A 13,027-nucleotide genomic window follows, 5' to 3' on the forward strand; every position below is an offset into this window, starting at 1 on the left:
ATTAGAGAGCCTCTGCCCATCTTTACTTCTGAGAGACTCTGCCTCTCTAAGACATCCCTTTTATAGCTAATCATGTTACAGACCAGATGTCAATTAACTTAATTAGTTGCTAGATGTTCTCCCAGCTGAATCTTTTCAAAATGTATTGCTTTTTCAGCCCTTTTTTGAGACCTGTAGCAGGCATCAAATTTGAAATGAGCTCATTTAGTTGATAAAAGTGTAAAATTTCTCAGTTTAAACATTTATGTTTTCTATGTTCTATTGTGAATAAAATATTGGCTCATATGATTTGAAAGTCTATTATTTTTATTTTTATTCAAATTTAAAAAACGTCCCAACATTTCCGGAATTCGGGTTGTACGATCCATCCAAACACGGGTTACACTTTATTTTGAGGTGTCCTTGTTACAGTGTAATTATAGCTAGCTACATTTAAGTACTGAGTAATATTAATTAACTATATATATATATATATATATGGTTAGGGTTAGGAGGATTAAGGTTTGGCTTTGGGTTACTTCCATGTAATTACGCATAATTTATTGTTATAATAATAGTAAGTACGTGTAACATGAAGGACACCGTAAAATAAAGTGTTACCCAAACACGCGGAGGGTTCACGCGTCTTGCTGTCACGCACCTCGGCTTTCACTGACGCGCGTGACGCGCAGGAATTCTGGATTGCTTGTGCGCCTGTGACGTCGCGCGTGAAGCGTTGTGACTCCCTCACACACACACACCGCTCCAGATCCACGGAGCGAGGGACGCTCGCGGTGTCTGTCCGCGGCGGCAGCATGTCCACAGTGATGAGCGGCTTGGTGAACATGGCGAGTCTCTCGGATTTCGAGCCGCTCGCGGCGGTGATTCCCGCCACGAAAGTTGAGATCACCGTGTCGTGCAGGTGAGTGACGCGCGTCTGTGATGCCAAACACTCCGCGCGTGCAGGTTCAAACGCAATGATAATCTGAGGGCTGTATCAGCATTTTTCAAAATCCATTATGTTTTGAATGACTTTTTATGTCCGTTCTCGTTTATGTTTCTTGCAAGGCTCTGCATGTCTAAAGTGCACAGTGTTTGATTTATAATTTTTGCAGCATTTGATTGCAAAATAATAATCTCGTGCTGATATTTATAGAAATCATATATACGTCAGTCATCATTTGAGTGATTTATAATAGGCTATAGAGCAGATTAATCGTTCAGAAATGTTATCACGTTTCACAAAGTCTGTATATAATGCACTATAAAGGTTAGAACTTCTGATTTTTCATTATGATTGTATTCATATAAGTGTATGCTGCATCGAAATGCATGATAACAGAGGACTCTCGAAATCGGGTGTTATGCATCTTTTTCTGCTTTACAGTGAAGGCTATTTTTGACTAGTTCCGACGTGGTTATTATTTAGCTACAATAACATGCACCTGGCAAAGGTGTATTGTACGGATTTTGCATGCATAATAGCCTATAAAAAGGATTCCATCTATATGTTATAGAATGCATATGTAGTTTGTGATGCATTCCGTCAGAAGGTTCTTCAGTATTGCATAATTGCATCCATGAAGCACTGATGTGTTGAGAGGCATGGAGTTTATCTCTTTAACTTCCTTTTGACCTCAGAATTTAAATCAGATGCATTGTTCAAAGCTCACAATGGACATGCATTGATATGTAAAAGCTCCTGAATAACTGGAGAAATTCAGTCTATTCATTGTTCATTATTAAAATGCATCTCTGTTCACACCTGAGATGAGTGCTGAGAGAGTATGAGCTGATCGTGTGTGGTATTCAGAGGGGACAGGTTTGTCTGCTGCATAAAAATCACACTCAGAACCTGAAGATTTATTAGTAGTCATGCATGACTTTTATTAAGTGCTGATTTGCTTAAATGTCTTGTACATTTTTAATGACATCTCTTTAAAGGTTATTAAAAATTGCCCAGCTGTGTTTGACCGATTTCCCACATTCTTTATACTTTTTATAGCTACTTATTAAAACATATTTGAACAATGTTTTTTTTAATGAAAGGATATGTATTGTTAAATTATATATTTTCAACAGAAAGCATCAGGCATATCATAATTGATATTGAAAACAGAAGCTATTCCTGGATTCTGCCATGAAGCTTTTGACAGTCCAGCGGCAGAGATTGACTGATTGACTGTTTTGTCTGAGCATATTGAAGCGGGACCCTCTGTGTCGGGGGTCGTGTCAATACACATCGCAGAAGAAGCTGGTCTTTAAAAACATCGACAGGTCGACTTCATCTGTCAGTCAAAATCAGAAACGCAATCAGCTGTAAACCATTTTAGAGCTGAACACATTTTCAACAAAAACCTCATGTTTGAATTAGGCAGGATATGAGTACTGTGTGTCTAATTCAAAATGTTAAATAGTACAGAAATGCTACTACAAAAACCTGCTAACTGCTCAAGTGGAAATAATAAATACATGGAATTTAATTTTATAATATTTTTAAATAAAAGTAGTATATTTTGTTTGCTTTATAATTTGTTGAAAATCATACTTAAAAGTAAAAAAGTAGTTAAATTTTTAAATTTTATTTTTTTTTATAATTTTTATTATTTTTTTTTGTTAAAAAGGAGGCTGAAAAATCCCATCCTCTCATGCCTAAAACATACTTACTGTATTTTTTATGGTTAATAATTTTGTGAAGAGAGATACTACTGTCAATAAAAAAAAAATCACATTTTCATAATATTTCGTTATTTTTCTGTAACTTTTTTGCTGCCCTAACACAACATATCTCTGAAATGCTATTTACCCTGCAAACACAGAATGATATCATATCATATCATATCGAGTGTTTACTTTATTAAACATATTTAAAATTCACAGCTTTCTGCAATCCTCCTTAGCAGATATGATGAAGTGTGTGATTTAGAATCAAAATTGATTTCATCTTTTTTCAGTACTGTTATAATGTCAGGCACTATTTGCTCGTCAATGCGGTGATCTTTACGAAGCGAGATTTTTGACTCGGACTTTCCGTATTGAAGCCCCTCGGGGGACGCGTCCTCATTAGTGCCACTAAACTTTATCACACTTCATGCTTTAATTACATTCCTCATGAATTATTCCTCTGCGTTTCAGCACCGTGATCTAAATATGAATGCGGAACGAGTCCGGAAGAGGAGCAGGGATAAAGATGAAGTAAAATCAGAAGAGGACAGGGCTTGTCGGTGGGCTTGTTTGTGGATGTGGGCGGAGGGTTGGGATTTCTAATGGGAATGTGCTGGTTCGTGGGGAACGGCCGTGTAATAAGGATTCTTGTTCTGGAGTGTTTCCTGTAGCTACCTCTGCGCTGTAATGGCCGGCTCTGACGTTTTCAGGTGGCACACAGATCTATGGCATAGGGAGGAGAAACTCATGTTTATCCCTCGAGTATAACCTGGAAGATGCATAGAGCACACTGTATCATATAGTACATATGAATATATAATATCCATATATCTGTGCCAACATACTGTAGTTAGTCATGTAATCCATTACATTACACTGGTTAATATAATCTGACTACCTTTTGTACAGTAAATATATTACTTAAACTATATTGGGTGAAAGAGGTTCGGCTTCTCTGGGAATCCCTGTATTACACGCCTTATATATTCTTAAAACTGAAATGATTTTTGTAAAATGCTCTCAGTATAATCATATACACTTAGTCTTTGTGTGAATGTCTAAAAAACCGGAAGAGTTTCCGACTGTATATTTTAGAAAGGAAAAAGATGAATTATGGAGAACCAGTAAATTCTGAAGAATTTATTGATCAAGATATATAAGATTAGAACTATTGTCTTATGTTTTTATTTGCATTTATTATTGGTTATATATTCATTTGAGGGCATAGGTTACTTTGGGATATGTATGCATTTTGGCTTATATGTTATTGGTTATATATCCAGGTAGAGTTATATATCCATTATACTGTATATCAAGAGTTGGTTATGATTTGTGGTCATTGTTTTTTGCTTATATATTCATATATTTTGTGTTATTGGCTGTACTGTATTTATTTAAGCTTTTAATTGATGTATTATGGGTTATATTGAGTTGGTCTCTTTGGTTATTGTTTGTATAATGAGTTTGGTTGTATGAAATATTTAGTTGAGCCTGTGGCTAATTGGTTATATATATGTTTTTTGGACCTCTGGGTATATTACATTACAATACATTAAATTGGGCTTATTATTACTATTATATAAATACATAATTATATATTGAGCTGAGCCTATGGCTAATTGGTTATGCATTCATATGGGTTAAGTTAATGATTACAGGTTATGTGTTGCATATTCAGTTATATTTATATGATGTTCATTAAGTTGGGTGTATGGGTTATTTGTTACAATATATAGGCCTATATATTCAGTTGTGCAGTCTTAGACTTTTTTGGTGGTCTTATTGAGGTTTTAATGTTATTGATGTAATGATCTTTGCTCAATCAGGAGAGCTCAGTGAGCCGGAGATTTCCTTCAGTGATTCACCGACAGAGCAACATTACACTTCTTTTTCTCTCAATGTTTCGCTGATTCTTCAGGCACTCTGTTGCTATTTATATTTATTTTATTGTATTCGTTTTTGTTCATTCATATCATTTCCTGCAGTGCCATTAATAAAGAACTCATCTAAATAAGACTAATCTCTGAAAGCGAAATTTCTCAGCAAGTGTTTCTGTGAGACACGGTATGAAGTGATCCCTGCAAGAGAGATTGAAAGTGATAGCGCAAATTCACTCTCTCCTGAGACGCTTAGTCTCTCTCATGCGCTTGGTGCAGTTTCAATCACGAATCAATTATGACACTGTGATGCATTGAATCGCAATGATGTATATTGCATCTTGGGATAGTTGACAACATACCCTGCCTTACCTGAATGTGCATAATGGCTTCAACACATTTAACAGATGTAGAATTAAAGCCACTGAGATATTCCCACTAAAAGCTTTGTTTGTCCACCATTAAGATGTTTTAAGCCATAAACTTTCAATTTAGTTTATCCCATCACATCAAAATCCACCCTCATATTTGTTTAGAGCTGTTGTGGCTTGTAAACGGTGCTCCTGATTCAGACAGCATTTTAAAGGGGTCTTTATTAACTTCTATTTATTCATTTCTTTCTTTATCTACAGAAACCTCTTGGACAGAGACACCTTCTCAAAATCTGATCCAAGTAAGCTTTTTGGTATTATATCATATCACATTATGAAAGCTCATTTGTTTAGTCTGTCACGCATTGAGATCGGTTTATTTGACAACCCTAGCACATCTGAAATCACATTGCTTAGAGCAGTCTTGGCTGAAATCATGATGCAGTTACTGCTCATCAGCAGAGCACCGATCACCGTAGGGAGTGCCATTAGTGTGCAATATCTTACCTGCCGGTCTTAATTATTATGCTGTTTTATTAGAAAGCTTGATTGTGCATGAAACCCTGCTCTATGTGCATATTCTTTCATATGCAGGAGCGTATAATATTTGCATTTGCACTTCTTATTTGCATCTTCACGTGTTGTGTGTTCATGTGGGTTGTGATTGCATTGTGTAATCCAGATGTTGTGTTCGGCTAACATTCACAGCTTTAATGAACATACAGATGTGTTTGACTGCAGGCCCTGCATTGTTCATTCTGCTGTATGGCTGATTACACTGACCGTTTCTGACACATTATATGCTCTAAAAGATGTTTTTTTAAGAAAATTCTATTTTCCTCTTAAAATTGGGCCAGTTATATTGTTTGGAAATTACACACTTTTCTGCCTTCGTTTAAAGGGGTCATATTCTACACATTTGTAATATTACCCCCCCCACCCACCACCACATTTCGAAATTAGATCATAAAAAATTGCTCATGTTGTACGAATGCAGCATCTTTGTTTGGATCATAATTAAAATGCATTGGTTGCCTTTAATTTTAAATGGAAAGAGCTCAGACAAAGCCTTATTTTGTCTATATGAAGAGATTTCTTTTATTTGTTGCTTATTTATTTGATTTGGGGTTTGTTTTAAAATTGTAATTTAGTTTTGTTATTTACATATACATTTAGTCATTTAGCAGACGCTTTTATCCAAAGCGACTTACAAATGAGCACAATAGAAGCAATCAAAACCAACAAAAGAGCAATGATATGCAAGTGCTATATTATTATAGTGTTATATTTCAATTTCACAAGGAAACGTGCAGCATTTTGTTCAAGCAATAATACAAGGGCACATTTAATTTGTCTTAAATCTCATTTTGAAATCTAATCTCATCATGAAATCAAAATCGCGAATCGAATCGTGAGTTGAGTGAACTGTTACATCCCTAATTACAACGATACGATAATTACAACTTGTAAGCTCAGAATTTTCTGAGAGCTACGACTTGGACCATGTGACCACTGTACCACCTGACTGCCACCAGGGGTTCTCATCTCTGGCCCTCGAGGTCCTGTTTCCTGTAGAGTTTAGTCAACTGAGGACCTTGATTAGCTTGTTCAGGTGTGTTTGATTTGAGCTAAACTCTGCAGGATAGTTGACCTCGAGGGCCAGAGTTTAGAACCCCAGATTTACGTCCGAGAATGAAAGGCTTGGACAGCTCCGAGAACATCACGTGTTGTCATCTTGGTAATTATGACATGCTTTGAATGCAGTTCAAGTGACCTAATCCCATGTGGCACCGATCGGATATGACCCACAAAAGAAAAAAGCATATATTCCCCTATCAATGCAAGTCGTATTGTCATTGAAAAACAACAGTGCCGAATGATGTCAACTCAGGTGAATGCTTTTCTGGGGAGTGTTGCCAAGTCTGCGGTTTTTACACTATTGACGCGGGTTAAAGTGATCACCCCACCTCCCATGGAATGTAATTTGGATGGAGTGGACCCCTGATGAAGGGGAAAACAACAGAAAAAATGTGATTGGGCTATTTTTGATTAGCAATCGGGCTGGTTTTGTTTGCAGACCAGGCAACCCTGTTTCCAGATCAGTATGTCTACCTTGGGTTGTGTGTAGTCTAAATGAAAATATTGGATATGGGTCACTTTTAACAAAAGACTGAAGTCTGATTTTTTCTATAGCTGAAACTAAAAATAGAGCAGTAAACTTGTATTCCTTTTCACACAAATTACGATTACTGGGAACTATTACAGGTATATGTATTTTCACAGTTTCTTGAACAATACAATGTTATCACCTCAAAACACTTTTATCCATAGTGCTGTTGTAAATTAATTTATTTTGACATTTGCATCACATAACCAGCTTTACTGTTGTAGTAAACTTGCTCGGTAGCTCACCTGGTACAGCATGAGTCCCAAAGTAAGTTATTTTCAAACATGAGAGCATTAACCGTTTAGTGTCACTCCCTAAGACAAGTTTTCAAGCATTTTGAATTCTTATGGCAACCGCAGAGGGCAGTCGTGGCCTAATGGATCGTCGGACTTGTAACCTGAGGTTGCGGGTTCGAGTCTCGGGTCCGGCAGGAATTGTTGGTGGGGGGAGTGAATAACAAGCGCTCTCTCCACCTTCAATAGCACGACTGAGGTGAGACCCTTGAGCAAGGCACCGAACCCCCAACTGCTCCCCAGGCGCTGCAGCATTGGCTGTCCACTGCTCCGGGTGTGTGTTCACTGCTGTGTGTGTGCACTTGGATGGGTTAAATGCAGAGCACAAATTCCGAGTATGGGTCACCATACTTGGCCACACGTCACTTCAAAATTAAAAAAAAAAATCACACACCATTGAAGAGTTAAAGGCAGGGTAAGCAATTTCTGGAAGCCAATGTTGATATTTGAAATCACCAAAACAAACACGCCCCTACCCCAAAAGGGTCTCGCCCCTGTTTTGATAGATCCGCCCCACATATATGTAGCCTAAGCAACCCAGGCAACGATTAGTTCTGTGAAAGCAGCTTTTCCACTGAAAATACCTGGAACAATCCCGGGTACTTTTTTCCCCCCAGACCTGTTGCTGTCCGCGTTTCCATCGCGGTCTAAACTACCGAGAAGATTAGGCAAATAGGCTGGTGACGTAACGTTAGGTCTGCGTGCGTTTCTTAATACCAAGTGCGCAAATTTCGGACTTGCATCCTTGGACTTCACGAGTTAGACTCGGGAGTGTGAGCTCCCGCGGACAGAACGACGCAAGTCCGGTAATTCTGCAAAGAGCTGCATGATAACATCAGTCAGCTCGCCTTGGCTGCTGCAATCTTCCTCACTGTATTTACAGAAGAAATATATCAAACATTGCCTCTTTTCATTTTCATTGAAACATATTAATAGAACAATAGAATAAAGACCAAAGATTACCTGTTAGATTTACCCAAAACGAATTATATCTTATGTTTATCCACTACAGAGACATCAGAGCCAGCGGCAAATGTCAGAAGGACTAGCCAAGGTTATCCTCTCTTCGGGATACATGAGAACTGAGCGCCTGGTGATCACGTGGAGCTCATGTCTCCGAAATTGGCAAAGCACATTTTCAAATAGGCGCTGTTTTTATAAATAAACCACAGATTTGAGTTTTAAACAACTACATTCTCGCCTGAAATACACGCGTCCAGTGTAGGCAGACTTTAGCTGTTGCGGCGCGCCACGTCCGGTGTAGACACGGTTGATCCGATATTTACACGGGTCCTACTTCTTGCCTTATCATTCCGCAGTCGTTTTCCTCTTTTTGTTTTTTATCCGCCATCTCTATCTTTCTGTTGCTTGGCTCGGCTGTTCACTGAGCTCTCTCTCCTCCACATCATGAGTAGACACGCCCCTTACTGCTGATTGGCTACACGTTTATTTTGGTACTCGGCCCCGACTCAGGTTTCTAAAATGTTTTTGAAAAATTACATACCCTGCCTTTAACTGAGATATTAAATAGATTTAATTTGAACTGTAAATGGGACTTATTTATTATTATGAAATGCAGATTATTCATATAGGCTTTAATTAGTACATCGGTGCAGCGAGAAATGATTCTTCCCCTAAACACCAAATGTATAGCCTATAATATGACATCAAGCACTGTGGCCGCGACACACAGGCAGTGAGCAATGAGTCTATATTTAGCCGTCTGGAGTCCCTGATTCCAGCGTCGTTTGGCCGGTGAATGTAGGGAGGAGTTGTAGCACTGCGTGACTGGCCCCATCACGTCAGCACAGCTCAGACTCAGCACATGTGCCGCTGCATATAAGAAGACTCTCCTGCAGCACTGCTCATGATGATGAGGATGAAGTTTATGATGAAGGCCCTGGAATCTTATGAAGGGCTAGGGATTGTTTGTGTGAAATCATTCAATCATTGAAAATAATTGTTTCTTGAAAAATCTACAAAAACTCTGGACATGTTCTTCATTCTCTACAAACCTGTCAAATTAAAATGAACAATGAAATTTTGACTTTATGTACACTACCATTCAGTGGTTTTTAAAGGGGGCATAACACACTCAGTTTCACCCAATCTCATGTTAATCTTGAGTACATATAGAGTAGTACTGCATCCTTCATATCTCCAAAAAGTACTTAGTTTTATCATATTTATAAAAGAAAGATACAGCTTTACGATTCTCTCCGGAAAAAGCCAAGCTCCTGGAGGCACGCTGTGGGCGGAGCTAAAGAGTGATGAGCACTTGCGCCGATCGCCAACAAAACAGAGACATTTGATGCCGTTTCACTTACCGTCTGCAGTTCTGAATCATGACCGGGATCTTTTATAGCTGGGACGATCCATCTTTCAGTATCAAATAATGTGCAAAACTCAGCGTCGAATTGGGTTTTGTTTATAAAACGTTCGTCAACAAACACACTTGAAACACACTCCATTGCTGCCCCAGAAAAACAAACTGCATCCACTGTTCACGTACTGCTGGGTTCTTTTGGGAGACATTCTTCCCGAGCGAGTCCCGTGCAGTGCAGCCGAATGAAGCGCGTTGATAAGCGCTCTCGCTCTGGTCGATGCGTGCACGGCACGTTCTTCCGGGAGAAATGCCCATATAAGGAGTTCCACCGTTGTTTACGTCAGCAAGAGCCATGATTGAAAAAAACTTTCGGAAACGTCTATGAACTCGGAAGGAAGATTTTGGCTACAGAAATACTCAGTCATACTTCCAAATCATTTTTTTTAAACTTTGGCCATGCTTAGCATGAGAATCCAACTCTTTAACAGTGTAAATAACTCTGAATGGACGGAACAGCATTGTAAGTTATCTAATAAATAGGCCTATGTGCAAATGTTTTTGAACCTGTAGTTACTTCCTAAATCTATGGAACTGCTTTAATAATGGGGTTCAGATGAAATAGACCAGGCCTGATTACTGCCAGACCTGTTCAATGAAATCAGTGCTGAAATAAAACTTTTTCAACAGCATGAAGCTGGTTAAAAGGTCTCACCCAGTAACACATTATACCAAAACTAAAAGAAATTCTTGGACTCCAATGATCAAACAAAAATAAAAACTCTACACAGAAGTGAACCTTCCCAGCAGTGGCTGTCCTTCCAAAATTCCTCCAAGAGCACAGCGTCAACTCATCCAGGAAGTCAGACAAGACCCAAGGACAATGCTGATGGATCCATACAGGTCACTGTTCATGACTCCACTATCCGAAAGGTACCAGCAAAAAATGGCAACAATGGAAACCCAGAAGACTCATCTGAATTATGCCAAAATTCACATAAATGACCCTCAAACCTTTTTGGGAGAATATTTTGTTGACAGTATGTAGGACAGTGTTCCCCTTTTACATCTGGTGTCGATTCTACAAAAAAGAGCATCATACCTGCTGTAAAGCCTGGCGTGGGGTGGCTTTGCTCTTTCAGAGCCTGGGCAACGTGCAATAATTGACCTATCGGTAATGTATAAATGTATATATAAAAACATTTATACATATATATATATATATATATACATTTATAAATTCAATATATATATTATTTCATTTCCATTTAGTTTGTTGAAGTATTAAAATAACTCAAATTAAATAAAACTAAAACTTAATAAAAGACCTATACAGACATAATTTAAGCAGGGCAATAAGCAACAATTTTGTTTTTCTTTCATTACTCACCTTTGTTTTTATGTTGTATTTCATTTGAAGATCTATTTAGTATGAATTTAGTGTCAGAAAGGGGGCAAATACATTTTCACGGCGCTCTGCATTCTTGTGAAATAGAATGGCTTTGTGCATCAGTTTGCTTGTATGATCTAGAGACTGGTTGAGCCCCACTCCTAATTTCTATGACAACAAACAATAGCTGTTCTATGGCAGTATATAGTCGTGTACTGTATTTAAATTTGACTGCATGTTATTGTGTAGGTGTATTTTTGGAAAGTGTCCAGGTCGCCATATGCGTCTACACACCCAGCTGACAGAACGAAAGCTAGAAGAGTTTCTCAGTGCATGCAGACAGCTGAGGCAGATTTCTCTCTCTCTCTCTCACACACACACACACACACTCGTCTCCCAGGGCAGATATGAGTACAGGTGGTCATAAAGTCACACACTGTAAACTCTACGAGTCTCTGGGGTCCAAACCCGATATAAAGGTGGAGATTATGTACGCTCGGCAGACAATGATGGTCTTTTTTTAATTAGGCATATTTTTAGACACAGTCTGATGGCAGGTATTGGCTCGTGTTTAGAGGAAGGCCCCTGGGCAGCCAAACAGATGTTCAGAAATGGAGTTATATCAGCCGCCTGCCATCGCTTGTTATATGAACTGGCGAGACTTCTGAGCGTGTGTGTCTATGTGTGTGTGTTAATGACACACTCTCTTCACTGCATGCGAGACAAATGAGCCAATAATTGTATTCTCAAGAGCTCCACACATATTTCTTTGCTTTTTGTGCGTATTTGATTTCTTAATTTGCTGAATTAACAAACCAGGGCTGCTATATTTTCACTCTTCTTTCCAGCAAGGTGGCATTTTATGTCTCAAGGCAGTTTTCATGCATCTTTTATATTTGTTTCTGTGTAGTTTGTGTGCTGTACACTCAGACTGTGGCAAACAGAGAGTGGAGAGAGGTATAGTATTTACTGAATTTGTGTTTTCAGATCTGTATTTTTAATTTATAGTGCGTTTGTTCATGCTGGTAATATGCATTTTATGCCCTTTATTGTTTAGTTTGGCAGGACAGAAGTCATCGATAACACGCTGAATCCAGACTTTGTGCACAAATTCATCCTCGATTACTTCTTTGAAGAGAGACAAAATTTGCGCTTTGACCTGTAAGTACAATCAGCATGCAAAAATAATTGAATGTCTCTAAATGTCAAGTGGTGTAGCCTCTAAGTAAAATTCAATAATATATCCTACATCTTTACTGAAAAAAATGTATGATTTGCTTGAATTTTCCCTCACACACACACACACACACACACAGCCTGCAGGGTTTTGGCTTGTTTCCGCTCAGTGAAGCACATTTTATACAGCAGTACCCCAGAAATTACATTTATGCATTATTCACCTACATCACACACACACACACACACACGGACAAACACACACTGCCAATCCTCCATTAGAGCGGCTCGCTCCATACGTACTACTACAAATCATCTAGAGGCACATGATGCACATTATGCATGAGTGTTTATTAACACGGGCTGAATAGAACATCAGTGATGTGTGTGTGTGTGCGCGTGCATGTGTGTGTGGGTCGCTCATGTCATCATCTCCCTGTCCTGATATTATCGTATTCAGAATATGACATTTTGATGGATATGTCACATCCATCTATGAGTGTGTGTGTGTGTGTCTGACACCTGTCAGTTTTACACCTGGTCCCTTCTTACCAGATCATTTTTTTGCGTTTCTCTGAAATCTGGAGTTCTATATAAATTCTAACTTTAGAATCATCTGTTTAGTAACCATGGAGATTTCGATTAGAAATTTTTCAGATCAAGACGAACCATATCATCAAGACCGGGGTGGTGTAAGCAAACAGCAGCTACACAGAACACAATAGCGACCATCAAGAACACCTTTGCGACATCCTAGCAACCACCCAGAACACCCTAGCAACCAACA

At 38.6% G+C, this 13,027-nt stretch overlaps 1 protein-coding gene across 1 annotated transcript in view; it reads left to right on the forward strand.

Moving 5' to 3' along the window:
• Positions 1–752: 752 nt before the first annotated feature.
• The window catches only part of LOC306866576 (copine-8-like), a gene marked incomplete at its 3' end in the record, with an annotated part of 46,085 nt that continues 33,810 nt past the window's right edge, over positions 753–13,027 (forward strand). The window contains exons 1-4 of the mRNA XM_079411836.1: positions 753–901; positions 5,153–5,193; positions 11,975–12,021; positions 12,122–12,225. Of these exons, the coding sequence (XP_079267962.1) occupies positions 795–901; positions 5,153–5,193; positions 11,975–12,021; positions 12,122–12,225 (299 nt within the window). The 5' untranslated portion in view covers positions 753–794. The remainder of the gene's footprint in view (positions 902–5,152; positions 5,194–11,974; positions 12,022–12,121; positions 12,226–13,027) is intronic.

This window comes from Barbus barbus, assembly GCF_936440315.1.
Source record: "Barbus barbus genome assembly, chromosome: 48".
Lineage (NCBI taxonomy): Eukaryota > Metazoa > Chordata > Actinopteri > Cypriniformes > Cyprinidae > Barbus > Barbus barbus.